Below are 26,656 nucleotides of genomic sequence, written 5' to 3'. Positions count from 1 at the left end.
TATGTATCTAGGAAGTATAGAGTTGGTTTGACTTCTAAATGCATGTTCTCTTTACTCATTATCTCTATGAAAAGGTAAACAGCATACATGACTTCAGCCAGAAAAGTTAAATATTACCTGTGTACACAAGTAAAGTTAGGCCAATAGAAACGATTATAAGAGATCTCTGCCAGACACAGCCAAAAAGAGGAGGGGGCAATGTTAAGACCGGGTAATTTTTAAAAGGCAGAACTGGGATTTCTCTGGTGGCCCAGTGGTGAACAATTCTCCTTGCAATGCGCAGGACATGGGTTCAATCCCTGGTTGGGAAATTAAGTTCCCACATCTTGAGAAGCAACTAAGCTTACACACTGCAGCTACTGAGTCCATGTGGCACAACCAGAGAGTCCGAGTGCCACAGTGAAAGATCCACGTGATACAGCTAAGACCTGATAAATAAATATTTTTCAAATAAATCTAAAAAACTAAAATAAAAATTAGAATGGCAGTGATAAATGAATAGCATTTAACTATATATTAGTAACTAATAAGTTTCAAGCCATACAAAGTTCACCAAAACAATTTTTATTTCCAGTGTTTAATTGGGTATGCACACAGGCATGACACAGGTTTGGATCCATTAAGTCCTCATGCAGAATTATATTCTTCTCCATAAAGAAGCCAGTTCCATCCAGGTCACTATCTACACACCTATGTTACAACATTTATATCAAATCTGGTATCTGAAGAAAAGATACACATATAATATGTTCATTTAAGTTATGTATTTTACAGAAAGATTAAAAATTCAAGTCACACAAAACTCAAAAACTGTATTAAAAGTTGGAATAGAAAACTCAGAGATCCACCTGGAATGACTAGAGAATGGAAGTTCTGTATCCACCTGTGTTAAAACTGGTAAATGTGATGAAATTTGTTACCAATAAAACACATTTTTTTTTTTTTTGCTCAATGTACGTTATCTAATTTTAACAATATGGCACCCTAAAAACCAAATGTATTTTTATGATGAGGCACTTTTGTTAGTGATGAAACCAAAAGAACATGTCTGCCGCATACTAACGCCAGAGATTTTCTTCTGTTATCTTGGTGTACACACTATGCAGTGAGTTGCAACAAATACCTTGCTCCTTTGTATACAACTATCCAATATATTTTAAATATATATTTATTTATATATTTATATATATATATGTTCTTCTGGCTGTAGTAATGCACCGTAAAGCTATTTCACAGTGCAAAATGATGAAACCAGCCCAAATGAAGGCTGCATAATAACAATTCTGGTACAAGAAAATATTTACAGAGTTACTGGAAAGTGTAACAGTAGCTTTTATTCGCTCCAGAAAGGACCCCCAGTTTAAAGACAGGGATGGAACTGTGCTTTGTGATCTGGGGTTTCAGACAGTTGATGAGGTTGGACCCTGGCTGCAGAACTGGAGTTTTGGCTCGTGTTCTGGAAGCTTTCTCCATTTATTTGGTCAGGTGACTGTGATGGTGTGGAAAGAGGGGCCCTGTTAGTTGAAGCCAAGGTGCTGGAAGAACTGTCTGCATCAGACTGGAAAGACAGGGGCGGGTCCCTGGTTGGTATTTCTAAGGTGCCAAGACTCTCAGGCTGGGGGTCCCCCGTGTCCCCTCTGCTCAGGTCAGTCATACTGGTGCGTAGCCGCTCCCTGGCCAGCCAGTCTGAGATGGACAGGTCCTGGGCGGAGCATTTGGGCTTCAATCGATTCACAGCTGAAAGTTCGGATTCTCTGTCCCCGCTCTGCTCCTGGGCTTTCCAGAAATTCAGAACACTCATTTCAGTAGCATCCCTGTGCCCACCCAGCGTGTGTCTGCGTTTGATGTTTTTCCTTTTGGCAGGATCGGCAATGGTTTTTTGACTTCCTACTCCAAACATGTCATCGGCCGGGGCTTTGGGCCTCAGTTTTAACCGATCGGCTATTTTTGTTTTCCAAGTGGGTTCCTGTTTGTCCGATTCGCTTCTGGCTGGTGGTGTCAGTAAATTTCCGGTGGATTTTCCTTTTTTCATAACGTCGAACACTTTGGTGATGGAAGGGGCTTCTTTCTCATTCTTGGCATCTCCTAGACTCCCACTGTCTGACTTGAACCTGGCGGATTTCTTCCTGGACAGAGTGTCACACTCGATCAGTTTATGGGAGCTGAAGAGCTGTCTCCGGCTTTCTAAACTTGGTGTTAAACTTCCTTCCGTGCAGCTGACCTCACTGCCTTCTGAGTTTCTCCGGCTGGTCCTCGCGGCCTCTTGGAGTTTTCCTCGGAAGAGCCTGTCCGAGGCCGGGGCGGCGGGGAAGACCGGAAAGTCGCTCTCGCTGTCTGTCTCCACTGGCCGGCCCTCGCTGACCAGCTCGCTCCTCTCGTCATCAGCTTCAAATCCCCGGCTCTCGGCCATGGACTGCACCTCGGGGCTCAGCCGGCTGGAGTCGAGGCCGGCCAGGTAGGGAGCAGACGGTGTGCCGGCGTGGTCGGAGGTGATGCTGCCGACACTGACCAGGAGCTCGCTGTGCTTGGGCTCGGGGCTGGGAGGTTTCTTGGTGGGAAAGCTTGCCGGGGGAGCCGGGGCGTGAGTGCTGAGTGGGGTGCTGGAGTCGGACCCCGTGTCTTCCAGGTGGGAGGTCTTCTGGGCTGCGAGGGCCCTGGGGCTCTCTCTCAGGACGGCGAGGCGACAGCTCAGGGTGGGTGACCGGCTCTGCTTGGTGCTTTGGGGGGCCGGGGGCTCCAAGCTCTCCCCACGCGGGGCCCTCTGCTCAGCTCTGCCACCTCCGCTGCTGTCTTTCTTCGTGTTGTTTTCTTTGGGAGCAACGGTCCTTTGTTTCCGGCCTGGTGTCTCACTCTCTTTTTTGGACTCTTCTTTAATGTCGTGGTGACCCTGCTCTGAGTTTTCTTTCTTGAAAAACACATTGTCCAGCTCGTCTTCCGAGCTGCTGGGTTGTGCTTTTTCTTTTGGCTTTTTCCTCTTGCGACTGGCAGCCGCGAAGATGGAGGATACAAGCAGGTCCTTGCTGTACTGGTCTTTTCCGGATCCCCAAGAACCCTGGGAAGCAGAGATACAACACTTTGAACAGAACGTCATCGAGTTCACTTTCTGAAAAGGTTTCCCCCCAAATATTTCTTTTTGTGTGTGTGCGATTGCTATTGCTTGATTAAAAAAAAAAAAAAAACTTTTAAAAACTGAAATATAGTTGATTTACAAGGTTGTGCCAATCTCTGCTGTACAGCAAAGTGACTCAGTTATAATACATATAGATATTCTTTTCCATTATGGTACATGAAGGATATTGATATAGTGCCCTGTGCTATACAGTAGGACCTTGTTGTTTATCCATCTTATATGTAATAATTTACATCTGCTAATCCCAAACTCCCAGTCCTTCCCTCCCCCACCCCAATTATTTCTTAACCGCTAAAGCCAAGTACTAACAAGGTGTGGTTTTTATACCTCCTTTTAATTTGTGCCTAACATAAGTTTTTATTTTCAATTAATTAGAAATGGGACTAATTAATATTTATCAGCCAAGTCACACAGCTCACACACACCTGTCTTTCAGGGACACATTTTGTGTTTGGTGGCCCCCACCCCCCATTGTTCTTAACTTTTCTGTATCTATGGACCATCCCCGCTTCTGCTATACTCCGTGGGTCTACAGGTTCTTTCCTCTGGAACACAGGTTTCATAGTCAATATTCTGATGCTGGTTACTAAAATCTTATGACTACCTTTTTTCTAATTACAGATGTCACATGATACAGATACTGTCTCATAAGCTGATTAAGATAAGGGAACTTTGGGGTTCCCATTAGTTCAGTCAGGCTGGATCTGCAGAGAATGGCCTTAGGTAAACTAGGTTGGTAATGTCTTCACTGATCTCAAGGAACAACCAAATCAGAAAGTTCAAAAAACCTAAGGTCAATTCAAAATCCTTACCATAGAAACTCTGTCATGCCCTGTATTGAGAAAGTGGCAGTGCAGCCAACCAGCTTAGTCAGCTATGCCTAATAGGTTCCTGAAGACGACTGCTTAAGACCATTTAATTAACATATTCATAATGCCTACAGGCTCAGTTAATGGGGGAGAGGGGTGTCAATAAACCCTAGCTGGTTTAACACGCGCCATTTAAGATGAGCAGGCAGGCAGTATGGTGAGTCAGAAGCAAAGTATGGTTTCTCTATTGTCATAAAAATTTTAGACAAGCTAGAACTGCTATACTGAAGTCTTGAAAATTAAAGTAAAAACTTAGGCTGTTGTATTAAAAAGGACTTTCCAAAATCAAGTCAGATGTACAGAACTTTGTTCTTCTAAGTTATAAAGGACTGTCTAATTATCCAGGACTTTTCTGATGCTTATTCACATTTTAACACATTCACATTCTGCTGAAGACCTCAGGGAATGATGGTTATGACTGGGCTCTGAATTAGAAGATCTGGTGTTTCTTTAGCCTGTTCTTCCCTCACTTGCTGCATATGACACCGAGCAAGTGATTCAGTTTTCAACAACTCAATTTCATTGTTTATTTAAGTGAAAAAATTAGAGTATCCTTAAGATTCCCAACATCAATGATTCTGTGATCACATATATGTTAGAGCAAATGATTTTTACTTCTTTTATAACTGAAAACATTGTTATAAAAATATATCATTTGGTTATCTGCACCATAATTGATTAAGATGAAGAGATTGCTATAATCACAGGTTAAGAAATATGCTTCTAGTAAGAGGGATGGAGGAAATTTCAAAAAAGTTTTTTAAACATAAAAATCTATATCTGAAGTCTTAAATTCTGGCAAAAAGAGGTGGAAAACTGGTCCAAAGTAAGTAAGTCTAAGGAGACATGACAACATAATGCAAGGATTGATCCTGATTGCAGCCTGTATACAAGAAAAGAAAAAAACAAACACTCTTGGGATGACTGGTTGAACGTGTATAAACGCTGTACGTTAGAAATAATAATGTATTGAGTACAATAATTATACTGTAATTATACAGAAGAATGCCCTTGTTCTTGGGTGACACACATGGAAGCACTTAGGGGTAAAGTGTTGTCATATCTATAACTCAAATGACATAGAAAAAAATTACATACATATATGTCAAGAGTTACTAACTGAAAAATCTAGGGCAAAAGGTTTGAATGCTAACTATTATTCCAATAACTTAAAAATTTCCAAAATAAAAAGTTAGGGTAAAAAAATGATAAAAAAGCTTTTTATAAGACAGTAATAATCACAATATAAGTGATAGTGAATGATATATCATTAAATATTTTGCAATATTTTCTGCAAGAAATTAAATTATAATTTAGTCATATGTGACCTCATTATGCTTAGAAATGATATGTAACATTCATGTCTCATTTCCAAATAGAACCTTTAAAAATTTTTATTAACAATTTTACTTGCTACTATCTCAGCAGAGCAAAATTTGAAATAAAAAACTTTCTAACTACAAGAATGTCTTTGCTGCTGCTGCTAAGTCGCTTCAGTCGTGTCCGACTCTGTGCTACCCCATAGACGGCCTCCTACCAGGCTCCTCTGTCCCTGGGATTCTCTAGGCAAGAACACTGGAGTGGGTTGCCATTTCCTTCTCCAATGCATAAAAGTGAAAAGTGAAAGTGAAGTCGCTCAGTCATGTCCAACTCTTAGCGACCCCATGGACTGCAGCCTACCAGGCTCCTCCATCCATGGGATTTTCCAGGCAAGAGGACTGGAGTGGGGTGCCATTGCCTTCTCCGAAGAATGGCTTTAAAACCACTCAAATAGTTGTGTACTTTGGTGGTGGTGTCAACAGAACACAAATTGTGTAAACAAAAATTGACTGTAAAAACAAAATTAATGACCTTGTTGAAAAGAAGGTAAGAATATTTTTATAAAAAATATATAACGATTAAGTCTATATCACTACTGAAATGTTTACAGATGAAATACAATGTTTGGCATTTGCTTCAAAATAGTCCCAAGGAGGAGGAAAGTGGGCAGGGTGCAGATAAGACAAATGTTGACCGTATGTTAATTGAGGATGGATAATGAGGACTGAACTGAACTGAATGAGGACTCATACTAGTCTGTCTACTTTTGTGTATGTTAGAAAATGTCCACATATAAGAACAAAGGGGGAAATGCCTATTTCTTTGTATTATACTAAACTATGCTGAGATAAACCCAACACCCCATTTCACAATCCAGTATTCCTCTATCATATTCTAAGCATTAATTTTCCCCTTTATAATACTCTGTTAGTCTGTGTCACAGACAGGGGTGCACCACATACGAATCATAACCATCAGCTACAAAGCAATTCCCCCCTAAAATATTTCCCAACTGTAAGAAACAATTTACCTTAGATTTTGTTGAGTCACTAGTAGCTGAATCTGTGGGAAGTTAAGGAAAACATGGTCAGTATTGGTCAGATTCTTTACTGCTTCCCACAAACAATGCAAAAACTTATGGAAGAGACAGGCACAGAACAAAATGTGAAAGCAAAACTCAAAAAACAATAAAACACAGTGGATAGTCAGAGCTCACAAAGATGCAAGCTGCACCACAGAAAGCCACCGCCATGAAAGGATGCTGTGAATTGTAGGCAGAATCAGCTCAATGAGAGGGATGGCAAAGGAGCCCTGTACTAAACAAAACAGAAACACTAGTGTTTATTCAATTTTCTAAGTATTCAATCTAGCAATAAAGCAGCTCGAAGACCTTTTGAAGAATGGCACTATGTACCACATCCTGTATCTGAAACTGATACACAGTGTAGAACGTTTGAGATTGTTGGCTGCCCTCGCTACAAATTGAGATGCTCAGACTTGGTGTTGTCTACTTTGATTTTTGTCAGACTGTCAATGGTAAATTTGAGAAGCATTTACTGCATGCATAATATGCATTCGGATAACCCTGCTTCTAGGTCACTTTGGTGTCATGTTAAATCATGCTGATCTCTGTGCTTTGGACCCTGGTTTCACATCTGTGCAGTCAGGGATCCTTTTGATTAGTTACACTGCTACCAGTTTTCCAATTATCTAGTAACAAATGTTATCATGAAAATGGAAAAATGGAGAGCATCATTTTACTGTCTGGCAAAAACTCAGATTGTACAAGTACAAAGAGGGTAGGAAGGGGCTAGCAGTCTTTAGGACAACATCAATTTTTGAAATTTTCTCTTTCAACTTCAGGGAAATGGATTTTCAGAGTTAATGAGCTGAGCCCCATGCCACACCCCTTTCAACACATGGCTCAATGCTTTATGACTTTAAGAACTGGTAGACCATACCATGCTATTTCTCCTCACGGTCTGCTTCAGAAATAACAAGAAACAGCAGAAAAACTTTTAAGAAAGTAGTCGTGATCTGTTTACAAGAATTGTAAGAGAAAATGTACACCACAGATCAACTCGGTGTGCGTTTACAGGAATCGGGGGTTTCTGCAGACAAGGCAGCTACAGTGTGGACAACAGTCGTCCTTCTTCCTACAGTTCCAGCTGTCCATCAGGGACACCACAGAATCCACTAGCGACATTACCGTGTGATAGACTCCTCCCATCTCGCCTGTTCAACATCAGTATAGATTTGCCTGTGTCAGTAAAATGCTGGAAGAAAAACCCTTTAGGACTAAAACACGAACTGGAGACAAAGGGAGAACATGGTGTAAAACATGCTAGGTTAGTTGCAACAGTTTGGCAGGAGAAAACTTTCATCGAAAGAGCCTGCAGGAACTCGTATTTCACCAAATATTAGGGTGGCGATAGAAAACAGAAGAAAATGCCAAAGAGGTTGACTTTTACGGTGACCTCTGTAGTGACAAGATAATATATACTGCATTTATGGAAATGTTGCCCGTGAGCATTTTACAGTTAACTTGCTGCTTTTTCAACAGAACATCCAGCTCAAGAGTAAGAATTACTTGTAACAGTCTAGACCACACTTTCTGCCATCACAGCAACCACATACTCAGTAGCGGGTATCTGTTTTACCTTGTGATGACTATTACATGGAAACTGTGAATTAAAAAAAAAAAAAAAGAACAAAACAGTGGTTTGCATGCTCATTTTCCCTCATAGTTCCTTTCTGACAAGCATTACAACTCCATGCACTGCCAATGGCATTACAGTCACTGGAAGATAATCACGATCAATCAGAAAGGGAAGATTACATTCTTTTATTAGTAGAAAGGGAAAAAAGAGAAGAAGAAAAGGAAAAAAAAAATCAGAGTGAATTGTTACTTATGATTGACTTGCTCTTTCATGTTATAAAAATTTAGCTTTTAACCTAAAGATCAATACTGCCCAGGCAAGAGTTACCTGATACATCTCCAGGGGAGACGCCTGTCCTTCCAATGTTGGTGAGTAAATGATCTATGTTTGGCACTGGCTGGGAGTCTACTGTGTTTTCCTCCTGCACTGTTGTCTATGGTTAATAAACAAAGATCTCTTCATCATCTCTTCAAAGATACTTTCTTTAAAATTCAAACAACATTTAGTAAAAGACACATTACTGAGTGGAGGACATATACTTAATTTTTTTACACTGTTTGCATATAATTAATTACCAAACAAGCATCATACTTGGACTTTCATTTGATCAGAAACTGAGGTGCTATATAGACCTGCTTCCGAGATGCAAAGCAGACAATAGCATACAAAGCAGGAAGGTGACACTGTTGTAGGGTCAGCATCTCACGTGTCCCCAGAACATAGTATAAACGCTGACAGCCAATACTTACAAGAGGTTCTTCAGCACCTTCTTCTGTGAAAAACCAGTCATGCTAAAATTTAAAATAAAGACGGTGAAAAAGAGAAATTAAACAACCCCCTAAAGAGATCTATATTTTGGAGGATAGCACAGAAAAAAAAGTAATTTTTCTTAGGCGAAAAAAAAAAAAATTATAACCATATGCTACCCTGCCAACTATCAGCTGCTCATGAAAAAGAATGTTCTTGACGAGCCGAAGCTGGAACTTACGTGCTGAATGAGTGTCTCTACGATCTTGTACTGATCTGGCATGTGAGTGACCATGTGTGTCATGTTATCTTCGGAGGTTCTCACAAGAGTTGGACCAAACACTATGGCTAGGTTTCTTGGTTCCATCTGCAACAAAGGATATCAGAAAACATCATAGCATTTCTTAAGAAAGTAGGCTTAAATTCCCATTGCATGTTTGGCATTTTATTTCTGAAAGGTTCTTTTGATGAAAAAGAAGGCAAAACAATGGTTGACTGACGTGTGTAAAATAGTAATAATACTTCCTGGTTGGGATTTCCATAAACCAATCTATATGTAAATTTTTTCTTGCTTTAATGACAATATACAACACAACTGACATTTTTTCCAAGAAGTGTTTGAGTGAAAGCAATTTATCTAGTTCACAACTAGTATTATAGGGAATTCCCTAGTGGTCCGGTGGTTAAGGCTCCACGATTCCACTGCAGGGGGCACGGGTTCGATTCCTGGTCAGAGAACTGCACAGCACAGCTAAAAAGAAGTATTACCAAAGTTGGATTAACTGATAAAACTATTAAAATCAAAGCTAATAAAATTTGTAAAAGAATAGGGAAAACCTCTCCCCTCAAAAACTAAAAATTGGAAATAAATATATAAAATTTTCCAAATTTGCCCAAGTGGTACATTAAGATCATGAATATGTAAAAATCTAATGTCTAAAAATATTCTTTTGATAAAACCTTTACTTCATCCAAGACTTCCAAAGCCTTTTGCTCACCCTTGTACCAATATGAATATCTCAGCATTATATACCTAGATGTTTGTATGTTTATTTCCATATTTTGTATTCCTGTTTAACTACCCAGTTATCAAAGGTACAAATCTTTTTTGTTATATCTTATAGTGTTTAGTATAATCTTTTGACCTCAAGATTTGATTAAAACATTAAATAACCAATACCAAAAACATACCAGAGAGTAAAACACCATTGTAGAATTTAAAAAAATCAAACTGATCTAGGGACCCATACCAAAAATTCAGTTCCATCCATCACTATACAGTTGATCCCCTTTTACCCTGTCACCCCTCACCCTCCTTCCCTGCATCCCCAACCCTCCTCCCCTCTGGTAACCACTGCTCTGTTCTCTGTATCAGTGAATTTTTTTGTTTGGTTTTGTTTGTTCATTTATTTGGTGTGTGGGTTTTTTTTTTTTATTCAATATGATACTCATAAAAAAGACATTTCTTTAAATCAATCAGGAAAAACTACACATGAATAGAATATTAAGATAATATTAAAGAATACTAAATCTTGGTGTGTTTGATAAAGATAATACGGTGGTATTAAAACAAAACAAAGAAAAGGTCTTATCTGTTTAAACCAAAACAAAGGAAATGTCTGTTGTTTGTCACTGTATACCACTTGATACATTTTTACTGTTGTTTTATGCAAGCATTGCACATTCAAAATATTAAGATACAGTTGAAAAATAAAAGTGAACTTTCTTTTTCATTTTTCTTGCTGGATAAACATAAAAGAGAATGTCTTTAAAAAGTAGTAATTGATATTTTGGGGATCTTTTGCTTTTAAGAGTAATCTTTAGAGGGACTTGATCAGCAATGTGATGTATTTTAGAGCTTTTGTTTAATTATAACCTATTTTTGATTATTTGGCCTGAAGCAGGGGAGCATGTCTTTTCAACTGAAGCCACTGAAAGCATATCTCTTCAATAAAGAGTTTACCTACCTTATTTTTTTCTGAATTTTCTGCTACTGTCTTCAGATGAGCCGAAAGAAACTTGAGTGTTTCATAATGATGTTCGGGCAAATCATGAATCTGAAACATATTATTTGCATGATGGATTTAAATGCTAAACTTTTGTTGTACCTCCAAAAATACAAAATAATACCTACTAGTCTTTTTAATGTTTTCAGACGATCTAGAGGATCTTCCTTACGATTGGCTTCAATAAAGTCGGCGTATTTATCTGACAACAGTAAGAACAAAAAAAACAAATTCATCTTAAATTGTTCAAGTGTAATCAAGTTTCCCTTTAAGATTCAATTTCAAACTATGATTAAAAAGAAAAACAAAATAGTGAAGACCACAAACAGCCTTTGAAATGTTGTCTTTGAAACTGCTATAGTTTTTAATATCTTCTAAGCCAACACAAGGAGAAGGCAATGGCAACCCACTCCAGTACTCTTGCCTGGAAAATCCCATGGATGGAGGAGCCTGGTAGGCTGCAGTCCACGGGGTCGCTAGGAGTCAGACACGACTGAGAGACTTCACTTTCCCTTTTCACTTTCATGCACTGGAGAAGGAAATGGCAACCCACTCCAGTATTCTTGCCTGGAAAATCCCAGGGACGGGGGAGCCAGGTGGGCTGCCGTATATGGGGTCGCACAGAGTCGGACACAACTGAAGCGACTTAGCAGCAGCAGCGGCAAGCCGACCCAAGAGACCCAAGAGACATAGTTTTGATCCCTAGTTTGGGGAAATCCACTGGAGAAGGAAATGGCAACCCACTTCAGTATTCTTGACTGGAAAATCCCTTGGACAGAGAAGCCTGGCGGGCTATAGTCCATGAGGTTGCAGAGTCAGACACAACTGAGTGACTGAGCACACACGCACACACAAGCCTTATCAAATAAAGGAAATTCCCTAAAATGTGAGTTTGCTGAGGGTACATCCGTCTGTCCACTTTTTCTCTCTTCACTGCAACACCTGCCACAGGGTCTTATCTCAGTCAAATAGTAGGCTTGGCTGAAAAAATGTTTTTCTACTAATTGTATCTTAAAATGTCTGAAGGCTTTTCACTGAGAACAGTAATAAAGGTATTTTCAACTTGGCTGTAAACATGAATGAACAGAATAATATATATTTTTACTGAACTGTAACAATTTTTAAATAAACTCTACTTTTCACTGAAATGTATCAGGAGGGAAAAACAATCCAGATCACAAAAATAACACACGATTATGCTTTGTATACTAATAAGAACTAAACAAAACCTCCTGTTCCCTTTGATAAAACTATTTTCTCCCAGTTTAATTGAATATGCTATGGGTTCCCAACTATGTATGGTTCAACTGTTTCATCTGGTGTCTTTGGTGGAGGTAAACTCACCATTCGTGAAGAGAGGTTCTGGGAGTTTTCTGAAGAAGGATTTTAATAAACTGCTGATCACATTCAAATCTCGCCATTTCTGGTTATGCAAGATAAAAATACAGTACTTTTGTAGTCAATACCACCAAAGGGGAGAAAAAAAAAACAAAACCAACAACACAGACCAGTAATTCAAACAGAAATACCCAAATTAAAAAAAAAAAAAAAAGACACAAACTTACATCATCTTGTATATCAATATCAGCCATTCCCTTGTTGAGCTCCTCCTGCATACTGGAGATGGCTGCATTGTTTCCAGGGACTCTGTAAATACCTGTATATTCCAGACCTCTTTCTTCAACTAATTTACAACATATGTCAACTATTAATGGAATATACTGCAAAACAAGAAATAAACATTTATTTAACACCATATGAATGTTTATCTTCAGTTAATAGATGTATATCATAGCTAAAAGACCCTTTCCATCAAAAAGGAAACAGTATATGAATTGCTGTTATTTGATACAGAGAAAATGAATATAGACATTGCAGAACTGCGAAGAGATAAAACCAACAGGAGATATTTGAGTCAGTGGGGAAAGAATGAGTAAGTCAAGACAGAAAGGAGAATCCATAGTAATAAAAGTCTAAGGAGGAAATAAGAGCAAATAAGAGAATGTGGAAACAGTTCAGTTGAATAAAAGAAGGGTAGAGGGGAAGAAGGAGGTTAGAATAACATTCATCCACTCGTGATATGAATCTTAACATGTGCATTGTACACACACACACACACACACACACACACTTACATCTATAACACTTTCTCAATCAAGTCCTTGTTCCCATGTTTCTTTAAACACACATGACTTGAAAATGAATTCTTATCAAGCATTTTGAATACATTCCTACTGGTTGAATAATTATTCCATTTCAGAGTCAATACATGAGCAAAAAACGTTACAAAAATTACTCAACACACTCATACAGGTCAAAAACACTTAAGAGAAACTAAGGTCTGTTAAGACAAGGAAAATATTCAACAGACGGACAGACACGCCCTGTGACCTGCAGGGCTGTGTACTCAGGTCCTAATACGACTACGGCTGAATTAATGACTTGAGGAAGGCTGGTTGGCCGGTGTCTCCTACCCGGTTTGTATGAGCTGGTGGGCAGTCGTCCAGTCTGACCCCGAATGTTCCCGTAGCAGTAGGCTTTTTCTCAAATGTCTTTCTCATAATACTTGGAATGCCTTTTCTCCACGTGCCTTTGTCTTTTGGAGGACTGGTATCATCTTTTGATTGTTTTTCAAAAGAAAATGACATAAGAAGAGAAAATGGCAACGAGAGTATCTAAATCATGACTTTAAAGATTCTTAATCAAGATTTATATAAGTCAGAGTCCTGTTCTATAAAGAATACAAACTTTATTTATCAAACATATTCTATTCTATTTTCTTCCAAATATAACACTCCTTTCAACCTTCCAGATAAATCTATTAATAGTTGGAATCATGTATGCTTCTTCACCTTTTGACTATCTGCACCATGATTTTCTTTAAAACAGTCAAGAAAACAATCAATGTGACATCTTTATAGTGAGACTTTAGCAAAAGTAAATATATTGGTTCTATTTCAAAATGAAAGTGCCTGGATCTTCATTATTAATCAAACTGGTAGTTTTTGATGTGGTATATATGTGTTGGATTTTCCCTCTCTTGGTCTTTATTGTATTAACAAGAACTGATGTCTTAGACTCCCATCTTAAGAAAGGCCCCACTAGCCTAGACCAGGGACCAGTGATCTCTGGGTTAGTTCACCCTGAGCTGAGGTCCACAGAAAAATATGAAAATGTCTTTGCAATCCCAATTTTGTTTCATTAAAAAATATTTTAAACTGATACTTCAACTATATTTAGTTGATTTACTACAATCCCTGTTTTATTTTACTTTCTATTTATTTATTTTTTTGGCTGCAGCATGGGGCATGTGGGGTCTTAGTTCCCCAACCCGGGATCAAACCCACACCCCCTACAGTGGAAGCTCAGAGTCCTAACCACTGGACTGCTAAAGAAGTCCCTATGGTCCCAATTTTAAATCCTACATGTATCTAGGAACACTGGTGTCAGTACCTTTACTAAGAAGCTTCCTTTCTGACTCCTCCTTGGGAGAGTGTGGACTCTGAGTCCGAGGCTCTGCTTTAGCACCAAGTAGGGTCTGCCGGATGCTGAGACTCTGGCGAGGGGTCTTCGGCAATGGCTCTGCTTTGCTGCTGAAAGAAAGGGACATTTGTGAACAAACAAGCATTTTTACATCCTGATGACCTAGGAAGCACGGTGGGATTCTCACCTCATTAGACTGTTGTATTCTTTTATTCTTCGACTAATTAGGTCCCTGTTAGTGACTCCAGTGTCCTACAGAATAAACAGAAGGTAAAATGAGAAAGTCAATTCTAAATTTAAATAGGGATCCTACTTTTTTTTGGTGGCAGGGGGTATGGGTCGGGGGCTCCATACTACTTTGCTCATTCAATACCGACACTATGGAGTGGTTTTAAAACCTCTATTCAAATCACGACCCAACATCACTAAGTGACAAATGCTCCAAGTGCCTCTCCCATTTCCAAGAGCTTTCCGTTTATTTCCTGTATCCCTGCAATACCTAGACAACCAGCAAGTTGCCAGTGTTCACATTTACTGAACTCATCTGTCATTTTTAATAAATGACTGGGAAACAGAGAACCAGTTTTTTCTCGCTAACCCCAGAAAGATTGTTAGAACAGAAAAGCTCAAAACTGTTTTGTTTTTTTTTTAACCTCAACAATATGCTGTCTGGAAAACTCAGAGTTGACCATAGCATAATGATTTTTTTTCCCTACTGATTCCAGGTCTATATTGACATGTGTCCTCAAATATATTTTTTACTTGTCTCATTTCGATCACAGTGAACATTATAATTTACAAAGAACACAGGCTTTGTAAATTCTCGGATTCAAATCTATTCTTCTCATCTACCAATTGAAAAAGGATACGGTTAAGACCTAGAATAAGATTGCCTGGGTGTAAGTCCTAGTCCTGACACTTCCAAGCTATGTGACTCTGGGGACACTACTTAACCTCTCTTTGTCAAATAGTTCCCATGTTTGAAACATGGTAATGATTGATAATAGTGGGATATATTCGTATGATTACTATGATTAACCAATGTAAAAATGCTTAAAAGACTGCCTGCCATATGGTATATGCTCAGTGAATTATTACTTTCTGAGCTATAAAACTGGGTGAAAATATCTGTGTCTGAAAAATCAGATGATAGTGATGATGGCTGACATGAAGTGCATGTTCACAACCTACCAGGCACTGGGCTGCATTCTTCGTAAGGGTTACCTCCATCAACCCTTAAAACAGCCCTACGTGTCAAAGATGAAGTCATCTACTGCCCAGTATGACACCTAGCACAGAGCAGGTGCTGATTCAAACAGGAACTCCTGTGAATTGCTACTTAGAGCTGAAATCTAAATCCAAGTTCTGATTTTCCTTCCTTACTGTGACAAAACTCACTGATGTTTTTTTATAGTGGTGGTTGTAGAGAAAGGGTTGTATTGACACAGATCCAGGATTCATTGTTAGCGACAAACAAGAAAGAGTATACACTATCAGAGGGAAAAAAACATAGGCATTTTTCTTATGAACTAAGTTTTCACGATTTAAATTGGATATAATGGAAATGACTAAATTTGGGAACATAATTCGCGTAATTTTATGCTTGATGTAGGTGTTCCTGAATACTGTAAGAGGAAAGAACCTTGTGTTTTTCTTTTTTTGTCATAACAACAGGTCACACAAAAGGAGAACAATATCTATGCAGAACTGTGTTGATAGGAAAAAGGCACCCTTGAGTAAAATCTAGACTTAACCATTGCTGAATCTGCTCTGTAGAGTTTATAGTTATGTACATGTGAAAACAGTATCTTCACTACTGGAATTTCTGCTGTAAAAATATCTTGATGGCTGTGAGTCAGAAACTCCTTATTAAAAAGAAAAATTGGCTTATCACATGATTTCTGATAATGCAAGTTTTCTTAGAATCCAATTATTGTATTACTATAGGCTATATTATACTCTTGCCTGCACCATTTCATTAAAAAAAAAAACCACACTATCATATCTCTTTGAATTTACACAGTGATTTGAGAAGCATTTTCAGTGTAACTTAAGCCCCACAACAATCCTGGTCTTAAGATAAAGAAACGGAGTATTTAGTCATTAAGGTAATGACTAGGACTAGGAACCTAGATCTCTCATCAGTTCACTGTTTGACAAAGTCTGCAGAATATCTGAATTATCTATTTCTCTAGCTCAGTAATGATGATTTTCCAGTAAGTGAAAGTAATATAAAATATTAATATGTACACTGAATTCTTCTTCGTCTTGTTTTTTTTTTTGTGGGGGTGGGGGTGGGGAATGCAGCTTGAGGGTCCTGACCTCAGTTCCCTGACTAGGGATCAAACCCATGCCCACGGCAATGGAAGCACAGAGTTCTAACCACTGGACCACCAGGGAATTCCCTGAGTTTTCCTTCTGGTCACCTATTTTTAAGTGAAAATAGCATACTATAATTTTTTTTAAAGTGATGTATCAGATTCTTTCAGTCTTCTTTTAAAAAACCATTGTGAAGGTTGTTGGTTTTATCCATGTCATTTTGGACAATCACCTCCTCATTTAAATTGCTGCTCTCCTGGATGGTTTTGATCCAGGCTAACATGTCATCCCTGTCTTCAGCCTGAAACAGGCACTCGCAGTCAGACGTGGTGAGTCGAAAGACATTCTTCCTCTTGGTCTCGCTGTAAGAGATGTCTATTAAGCAGGCGTTAACACTGATGGGCTGCTCCTCCTCAGACGGAGTTGTCTGTTCTCGTTTATCTTTGTACAGATACAGCGAATGGCCCCGAAGTACAACATACATCTGCTTCCATGGCCGAATACTTCCACCAACACGCTGGAGAACATGAGACAAATCAGACAGATCAGCACTCGGCTAAATCTTAGTGCAGAACAGACATGCCGAGCAGCGCTGTTAACATACGGAAATGTTAACCCAAGGTGGCAGGTGCCTGCTTCACGTCAACGTGTATTTGTTAGAGGAGGAAAGACAAAATTTGTGCAGTGTAAACCAAGTTGGGCACTGCATTCCTATCACAATCAAGGGTAGTGAAACCTCAACTTTAATTGGGTCCAGAAAATAAAATAAACAAAGTTAATTAGGATAAAGCGAGTGTAGCAAAATATATAAAAAATGCTAAGGAAATAGAAAATAAGGAAAAAGACCAGTCAGAAAAATCTTTTGAGTGAAAGCAAGGCTTAGATCATGCAAATGACAAACACTGCATAAGGTGACTCCAAAATGATATGTACAAGTGATGAATTTAGTTAACAAAATTGATCGATTTTATATGGTCAAGTAACAACATCCAAGGTGGGTTTTCTAAAGAAAAGAAAAGTTTGATATTCTTTTGACGGTATTATAGTTTTCTTATAAATTAACTGCCCAAATATTGTAGGAAATTTTCTGGTAAAGTTTTTATTATATTGTTATTTGCTTCATGAAGCATATATTGATACTGTGATATTCATTTAAATACCTCTTATGTTTATCAAATAAATGGAACGATAAAGCTATTTTAAAGGAAACTTAACAGAGTAAACTGAAAGACGCTGAATAAAAGTTTTTCAATATTAATATGGAGAATTGCCACTCCCTAAAGGACTACCTGTGATAATCCATGGGTAATAAATTTTTTAATAAGAGAAGCAGAGTTCCTTCTTAAATACATTGATGTCACTTTAATGTTGCCAAAAGATAACATAGTCCATATGTAATTGATATAAAGAATGAAAAAGGCATTAAATTTTAAAAGATATTAAATTAAATCACTGATCAGAAGTTTTTAAAATAATTTTTCCTGTATGTCAACAAAGATACTTATAAATGTTTTCGACTCTTCTTATTATGTATATGTTGCCATTTTCCATATACAGACTGATTGCTTTGTTTTTCAGGGCCTGCATTTCACAAGCTCACGGTAGCTGAGAAAACGTACTACCTTGCCCTTATCAGTGACGAGTGGCCTGAAATGAAGCCACCCTTCCTTGGCAGCATCGCTGAAAACCTCTGAGGAAGAGTCTTTCCTGGATCCGGAATCTTCTGATGACTTTTGACTGTCTAAGATCTATAGAAAAGGTCACAGAAAACACAGCAAAATATCAGCTTTTTCCTTTGGAAATACTTGTATGTTGAAATTACTTTGCTGAAAGTCTTCTACTAAATCTTCCAAATGAAAGGCTACTTTTGAAAACCCCTAAATTTGTCAATTACATAAGAAAAAATTTTTTTATTTATTTGTTTTTTAAGATGAGCATCATTTTTTAAAGTCACCTGAAGAAATTTTTTTTAACCATTAAAAAACAACAGAAAGAGTACAATTTTCCTGTTCTTAAGAGCTCACAGTTTTAGTGAGGAAAGACAAAGAAGAATAAAAAATAAAAAAACAAAAGAATGATCAGATTGTGATTAGTGCCATTTGGAGAATGAAACAGTGAGAGGCGATAAAAGGAACAACCAAGGAGTGGCTATAAATTGGTGCTGCTGAAGCAAATCTTCTCTGCAGAAAGAACACGTAAGATGAAATTTGGAGAAAACATTTTTAAAAGGGGTAACCATGAAAGGTCAGGGGAAAGAGAAAATTTAGGGAGAATGCATAGCTAATGAATATACATTCATCGTTATCATCTTTTCTTTTTCTGTTTTATTTTTTTGGCCGTGCCAGGCAGTGCGCGGGATCTTAGTTCCCCAACTGAGGATGGAATCCAAGTCCCTGTGTTGGCAGGCAATCTTAACTACCGCACTGTCAGGGAAGTCCTTCACTGTTATCATTTTAAATGTTTACTCTTCCATGGGAGTAAGAGAAACTGCTAATTATGGATTGTTCAGGGTCCTCCAAGCTGTGACAGGAAGTGCTGGGGGGGAGACCATGACGTGACGCATCAGGGGAGTTATACCATCTGATCACACAGCTGGAAGGTCGCACTGCTTGCTACCTGGAGTGTGGATTTGAAAGAACAACTATGAAAGGGCAACCTATGGGAATCCAGGTGAGGGATGACACGAGCTGGGACTACAGGAGCAAAAATGAAGACGGAGAGGAATGGAAAGGTTCAGGGTACGTCCTGGAGGTGGAGTGGACTGGCACGTGAAATGGAAAAGAAAAAGCAGGCTAATTACTGTATTTGACACTTGAACAACTAGGTGACCTGAAGCAGATTTTGAGAGATGGGAAAGCTGGGGGATACATGTCTGGGGGAGTCATCTAAGTCTACTTGGGTGTGTAAACCTTGAGCTGCTCATTACACATCCCATTGCAGATGGTGCAGGGCAGGAGCCCACGTGAGCCGAAGTTTGGGGAAGAGGTCAAGCCTAGCGATATATACTTGGGGAGATGTCTGGGGCAGGTCGTTGAGAAAATGAGGGTAGATGGAGAGGCCAGAGGAGTCAGAACCAGCTCTAGACCTTCCAACATTTTATATACTAGACAAGAGGCAGAAATGGAGACCAGCAGAAGAAAGTGTTTCAGGAGGTGAGAAATCACACTGGATACTCCTGAAAAGTCAAATGTGTTAAAAACCCAAGCAACTAGGGGCTTCCTGGTGGTTCAGTGGTCAAGAATCTGCCTTCCAATGCAGGGAATGTGGGTATGACCCCTGGTCCGGAAACTAAGATCCCACATGCTGCGGGGCAACTGAGCTTGTGTGCTCTAGACCCCACGCTCTACAACAAAGACCCCAGGTGCTGTGAGAAGACCCAACGCAGCAAAAAAAAAAAAAAAGAACCCACACAAAAAGCCCTAACAACTAGTCTTTTATTGGTAACCTCGGCCTGAACAGTGCCATCCTGATATGTGTGGGTTGAGAAAGACATGACATGGGGGAGTGGAAACCACGGACAATTTTTTCCCAAGGAATTTTGCTGTGGAAGAGTAAAATAGGAGCAGTAAATAGGGGAGAGGGGTTGCGGATTCCAGGAAGGTTTTTCTTTTAAATACAGGAAATAGTAGAACATGCCTTTACATGCTGGTGACTGAACCACTGGAAAGAGAGATTCTGCAGAAGAGAGAAGGGTCCTGAGAAAGGGAAAAGTGATGGGATCCAAAGAAGAAATGTGGGTGTTTGTGTTTAATAGGATAATGTTCCAAGTAAAAAGATATTTATTGGCACTTCCCTGGTGGTCCAGTGGTTAAGAATCTGCCATGCAATGCAGGGGACGTGAGTCCAACCCCTGGTTGGGAACTAAGATCCCAATGCCATAGGGCAACTAAGCCCATGTGCCACAACCTCATAGTCTGTGAGCTACAATGAAAGACTCCACACGATGCAGTGATGATCCTGAGTGCTACAACTGAGACCCGAAGCAGCCAGATAAATAACAATAAATTAAAAAAAATAGGAATAGGTATTTATTAAGATAAGGGTAAGGAAGGCAGAAAGTGTGAGTATAAGTGAAGACCCTAATGTTTTTGAAGAAGGCAAAATAACAAAATTCCTGTCTAACAACTTTTAGGCAAAGGTATGAGGGGAGGGTAGATAAGAGTAGATGGGGTGGATTGCACTGAGGGGGTGGTGGCTGAGTGAAGTAATGTTGAGGACAGAAAAATAAACATCCTGCTGGACAGTCAGAGTTCTGTCCATAAACGTTTAGCAATAAAATAAGAAAATCAGCACAATGCATGTGAAGTATTATATACTTGATGAATACGTTTATAAATCACAACTTAGAAGGCAATTTTCCAAATGCACTTGAAGCTTACAGAATAAAGGGTTATGACACTTAAATATAAGATACCCAATGATAAACAATTCTCTATGAAGAGCTAAAGTAAATTAAAGTTAATAGAAATGTTTATCATTTGCTTGTATTTTAAAAATATTGACTACCTACCTTGATTCCCTTCAGGCTAGATACATGTTTAAAAGACCTGTTGGAAAAGAAATCTATCAATATTTGTAATAAGTTCACAAAAATACCTTAAAGATGTAAAAGTAATTTGACTATTACAACTGCTCTTTCATTAATAAGATGACCTTTCATTTTTACCATGTTAAGTGTTCAGGGTTCAATGCAAGTAAGGAAAAAGAGCCAATTTTCTAAATACTTAAACTTTCGATTCAGTGACAGAGCTTTCTTAAACTGTAAGTTAAAACCATCTCTGTATAAAAGGTGAGATTTTTGTTTTCTTGGGTTTTTTAGATCAAAGAAAAAGCTACTCAAACTAAGCATTGGGTTTTATGTTATTAGTTGCCCATAGCTATAATGCTCTACTAAGGATTTCCACACTGTCAATAGTGAGCAGTCCATGGCTACCATCAGTGGCCAGAGAGACCAGCACGTGCACACTCATCCAGCTTGTGGACATGGTGGCAGCAAGCGCATTATCAGGGCTGGTCACGGCCACCACTCTTCCCTCCGACCCTATTCTGGATGTTTCAGTACAGAGAACAACTCTGAAAGCCACTAAAAAAGCTTAGAGCTTCGGAGGACAGGCTCACACTGATTATTCAAAACAGGTTAAGTTCACGGGACAAAGCTGTTTTGTGTGGTAATTCAAAATTCATTTAAGGAGCACAGGATTTTAATGTGTGACTGAAGATGGCATGGTCCTTTCCTCTCAGTCCCACCATCTTTGCAGGAAGCAGAGTGTAGCTGGGATAAGGTAAAGCTGACTGTGAAACGAGGCTGTTACCGATATCTTTGTGTAAGGGAGAGTAAAGGCGAAGATGGCTTATACATCCCATTCTGCATCGTAAGAATAATCCCTGCCAGTCACTGACACTGCCCTGGCCACACCTCACACACTCCCTAAGGCAGCTAGTCTAGGAAGAGCAAATTGGACAGCAACTGGCAATAAATTTAGAGTAAAAAATATACACACCCTTTGATATAACAATCCCTTTTCTAACTGTACTCACACACATATATGCTAAATGAACTATGTATAAATATAGTCTAGGAAGGATTATTTGCTGTGGAATAAGATTTGACCATCGAAATGTCTACTAATAGAATACAGAATACCAATTAAATATATTACAGTGTAACTCCTCAGTGGAAAATTAAACAATTATGAAAAAGAATGAGCCAGGAATACACACACTGAAAGCTCTCCAAGATCTGTGTGTAGAGCACGTATCATTTGTTTATAAAAATAATTAGAATACACACATGAATGTATATAAGCATATGCAAATGTGTATGATTTTACACAAGGAATAGCTCTGGAATTACATAAAAGATGGCATAGCTCTGTCTGAGAATAGGACTGTGTGACTAGAGGTCTAAAGCAGGAATAATTTTATGTGTATTTTTGTATCATAAAATACAATTGTATTACTGATTTTTAAACACTTTTAAAAAAAATTCAATTGAATGTATTATCACGTAACATCTTTTATTTTTTATTTGCATTTCTAATGTTGAAGTTAGAAAATACATCAGTAAATTCAGTATTTATATGTCAAGGGCATACTGAGCACCCACTAATAGGCATTTAAAACAACACGCTTGAGACTTACAGTTTTGCATCTTCTCTGTAATCATCCAGGCCCTCATCATATGATTTGGATCGCTCTGTCTTTGAGCTGGGCTGGGCATCCAGGCTGGGAGGTCCAACAGATTCTGCAAGTAAAACCCAACATTCAGATATGTGCAAGGACTTTCCAGATTCTTTTTTCACAGTGAGAAGATCACCACAGTACCCTAAGTGGAAAACTGAGAACGTGAGACAATTCACATAACTACTCAATGAAACATACCCTGGTCATGGGAGAGCTGACGTCGGATTAATGGAGCTGAAGTTGTGAGGCTGGGAGGGACCGTTGCTATGGAGGGTACCTGGGAGGTGGAGGCAGAGATGACCGCAGAGGCGGGGATGTGAGAAATGTCGTGATCGATGCTAGGGCTGGTAGGTTCATCTATAAGATAAAATGAAAATAAATATTGGGATGTTAAATGGCATCATCATTAATGATAACAATGACAGAACTAATCATTGGTACCCAGTGTTAAAAGAACCAGAGATCTGAACACAACCACAGCAATAACAGTGAATGAAAGAGTCATCTGGTAGAAGTCTACTCACACAGTTTCTACTTTAGTAATTCCAAAGAATTCCAAGAATATGATCTAAGAAATCAAATGAGTTGCTTTTACCCAAAATTAAATTGTTTGCTTCTACCAAATGATTAAGAGAATTCCCTGATGTCTCAGATGGTAAAGAATCTGCCTGCAATGCAGGAGGCCTGGGTTCTATCTCTGGGTCAGGAAGAGCCCCTGGAGAAAGAAATGGCAACCCACTCCACTATTCTTGCCTGGAAAATTCCATGGACTGAGGCTACAGTCCATGGAGTCGCAAAGAGTCGGACACGACTAACACTTTCACCAAACAATTAATACTTTCACCAAACTGATCAAGATACCAAAGTTCACAGGTATTCAAAACCTAAACTATAAAAGCAGCATGTTTGTGTGTATGTGAGAGGCATGTGTGTATGAAAGATGACCCAGCTTGCCAGCTGACGAATGCTGCAAACACTAATTTCAAGGAATCTAACATTTACCTTAAAATAATTTAATATATATTAGGCACCAATTTCACAAATTTATCTTTAGGATGATTAATTTTAGCACAAAGAATAAGCCAGCTGTTAGGAATGGGGAAGACTGAGCTGTGGGTCAAAGGATTTAGATCCTGTTTTGCTGGACTTTGTGAAAGCTACTTAATTCCTCTGGATATTAAATTCATTCCCTATAAAGAAATTGGGCTAGGATTATCAGAAGGGTCATTTATAGCTCAAGAGGACTACAACAATAAATCCACAATAGGGGTAAAATTATCTATTTAATTTATGTAAGAACATAAAATACTTAGGAGCTTTCATAAGCCAGAGATTTCTTAGGGGGCTTCTGAGGTTTGAATTTATTTTAAAAACTGACAGATCTGACTGAGAGTGCAGTTATTATTGGATCTACTTTCAATATTAAAGGAACTAGCTGAAAACCCAGAAAATCTGATTGAGGGAAACGATTCTATAATTTTTATAAGTACAAAGTTTAAAAAAATTTTTATTTCCCTAAGTAAATAAGCATAGTATTCTACAAGGTATGCTATAGATCAGTCTGAAATATTTCAGGATAAAAGCCAACACTACTACCAAAAGGAAGATAAGTGAACATCTAAAATTATTCTGTGGTGAGCAGTTTTGTTACACTTGAAACACATAAATTTATCTAGTAAGAAGATGCCAACTCAAACTTGGGAAATCTGAGCTAAAAAAGAGTGAATATTAAATTCAAAATTATTGTTTAGTCACCCAGGCCCATGCCTTTTGGGTAAATTTCAGATAACTAAGTTCTCCTGAACTGGAGAAGAAAACGGCAAACCACTTCAGTATTCTTGCCTTGAGAATCCCATTAACAGTATGAAAAGGCAAAAAGATATGACACTGAAAGATGAACCCCCCAGGCCAGTAGGTGCCCAATATGCTACTGGAGATCAGCAGAGAAATAACTCCAGAAAGAATGAAGAGACGGAGCCAAAGCAAAAACAACGCCCAGCTGTGGATGACTGGTGATGGAAGTAAAGTTCGATGCTGTAAAGAACAATGTTGTGATCCAGCTCTATCCTACAAGCTCTAAGATTTCTGAATTGGTTTTAAATGCCAGTGTCAACAAGGCTGTATCAACCAAATTCAATTTTTAGGCTAACCCTAATTTGGTACACACGTACTGGACAACTCTGGGGTGAGAGGAACAAGAGAAAACATTTAAAATATGGCAAAAATGAGGGGAGTACGAATTTTAGATGAAATTGAAGTGGGTAATACAACTGGCTTTTTTATATTAATAGTTATGAGTAGTAGTATGATGACCTAGAGGGGTGGCGTGAGGGGGTGGGAGGGAGGCTCAGAATGGAGGGAGGGAATATATGTATACATATAGCTGATTCATGTCGATGTACAGCAGGAACTAAGAAAACATTTTGAAGCAATTATCCTCCAATTAAAAATAGAAAAAAAAATTAAGATTGGAGAATATACCTTAATACTTGCTACTAAAGAACAAACTACCTAGGAACTCATTATTCATTTTGTATTTTGTGTTTACTTGTGACAGGTGTTGAAATTTATTTTCAGGACATACTTTACAGGGCATGTGTGTATAGTGAAAGTGAAAGTCGCTCAGTCGTGTCCAACTCTTTGCAACCCCATAGACTATACATCCCATGGAATTCTCCAGACCAGAATACTGGAGTTGGTAGCCTTTCCCTTCTCCAGGGCATCTTCCCAACCCAGGGGATGAACCCAGGTCTCCCACATTACAGGTGGATTCTTTACCAGCTGAGCCACAAGGGTGTGAGTAGGTATAAACAAAATACTGCTAATGACTGATCTTCCTAATTTAAAAACAAAGTGGTTTATTTTCTTCATTTTTCTAAGTCTTGTGACCCCAGAGGACTATTAGATGTTAAATGTATAACAAAATGCTGGAAATTTTTCTTTCTGCAAGATGTTTCATTATCTCTGTATTACACAGATAACAAAGTAAATGAGTTGGCTCCATTCTCTGATATTTTGGGAAATAAAGCCAAAGCACCTATTTATTTGCATTGGTTATAATGCTTTCAAGTAACAAAAACAATTATTAAAATCACAGACTATTAAGACTCTGGAGTGTGACGCTACAAAAGCAAGCCTTAATTCTTTTTTTTCCTTCTAATTTAATGTTTCATAAAAAGTACAAAGCATAGTCCAACATTCTCCAAAGTATGTTTTATGGTACACTAAACTGAAATGTTCTAAATAAAAGAAAGGATTCATGGTCAAATACTTCTGAGACAAATTGTACTATATTCTGCCTGCTGCTGCTAAGTCGCTTCAGTCGTGTCCAACTCTGTGCGACCCCATAGACGGCAGCCCACCAGGCTCCCCCGTCCCCGGGATTCTCCAGGCAAGAACACTGCAGTGGGTTGCCATTTCCTTCTCCAATGCATGAAAGTGAAAAGTGAAAGTGAAGTCGCTCAGTCGTGTCCAACTCTTAGCAACCCCATGGATTGCAGCCTATCAGGCTCCTCTGTCCATGGGATTTTCCAAGCAAGAGTACTGGAGTGGGGTGCCATTGCCTTCTCCATATCCTGCCTAGAAAACTCATAAGATATAAGGAGTATATTCATGATCCTGAGAGGTCTATGATAGACAAACTTAATTTTTAAAACTCAGCATTTCTCAATTTATTTGATCACTAATCTTCGCACCCCCTCCCCCCACCTTTATCAAATGGAATTAGTGTTTCCAGAAAATACTTTGAGAAACATTGCAAATGGTCTTTTACTCCATTTCAATGCTGGTGTCTATCCTAGTAAGACATGCATTTTAAAAAATAGCTAGATTGGAAAGACAAACACCGGGCCTTCCCCGGCAGTCCAGTGGTTAAGACTCTGCCTTCCAGTGCAGAGGGAGTGGGTTTGATCCTTGGTTGGGGAACTAAGGTCCCATATG

General features: G+C 38.7%; 1 protein-coding gene across 10 annotated transcripts in view; it reads right to left on the bottom strand.

The window, feature by feature from the left end:
• Window positions 1–543: 543 nt before the first annotated feature.
• Window positions 544–26,656, bottom strand: part of ARHGAP21 (Rho GTPase activating protein 21) — a 130,103-nt gene continuing 103,990 nt past the window's right edge. For 8 of the 10 annotated variants that reach the window (XM_027559941.1, XM_027559947.1, XM_027559944.1 and 5 more), the window contains 17 exons: window positions 22,916–23,074; window positions 22,676–22,778; window positions 21,045–21,081; window positions 18,157–18,282; window positions 16,767–17,051; window positions 14,403–14,467; window positions 14,186–14,325; window positions 13,207–13,349; window positions 12,298–12,453; window positions 12,077–12,155; window positions 10,861–10,934; window positions 10,694–10,783; window positions 8,968–9,093; window positions 8,729–8,770; window positions 8,307–8,412; window positions 6,350–6,381; window positions 544–3,052 (listed from right to left, as the gene is read on the bottom strand). In XM_027559941.1, the coding sequence (XP_027415742.1) occupies window positions 1,361–3,052; window positions 6,350–6,381; window positions 8,307–8,412; window positions 8,729–8,770; window positions 8,968–9,093; window positions 10,694–10,783; window positions 10,861–10,934; window positions 12,077–12,155; window positions 12,298–12,453; window positions 13,207–13,349; window positions 14,186–14,325; window positions 14,403–14,467; window positions 16,767–17,051; window positions 18,157–18,282; window positions 21,045–21,081; window positions 22,676–22,778; window positions 22,916–23,074 (3,455 nt within the window). In that variant the 3' untranslated portion in view covers window positions 544–1,360. The remainder of the gene's footprint in view (window positions 3,053–6,349; window positions 6,382–8,306; window positions 8,413–8,728; window positions 8,771–8,967; window positions 9,094–10,693; window positions 10,784–10,860; window positions 10,935–12,076; window positions 12,156–12,297; window positions 12,454–13,206; window positions 13,350–14,185; window positions 14,326–14,402; window positions 14,468–16,766; window positions 17,052–18,156; window positions 18,283–21,044; window positions 21,082–22,675; window positions 22,779–22,915; window positions 23,075–26,656) is intronic. The other 2 variants (XM_027559945.1, XM_027559948.1) reach the window with 2 other exon arrangements.

This window comes from Bos indicus x Bos taurus, chromosome 13 (assembly GCF_003369695.1).
Source record: "Bos indicus x Bos taurus breed Angus x Brahman F1 hybrid chromosome 13, Bos_hybrid_MaternalHap_v2.0, whole genome shotgun sequence".
Lineage (NCBI taxonomy): Eukaryota > Metazoa > Chordata > Mammalia > Artiodactyla > Bovidae > Bos > Bos indicus x Bos taurus.
This window is presented reverse-complemented; position numbering and strand designations above follow the sequence as displayed.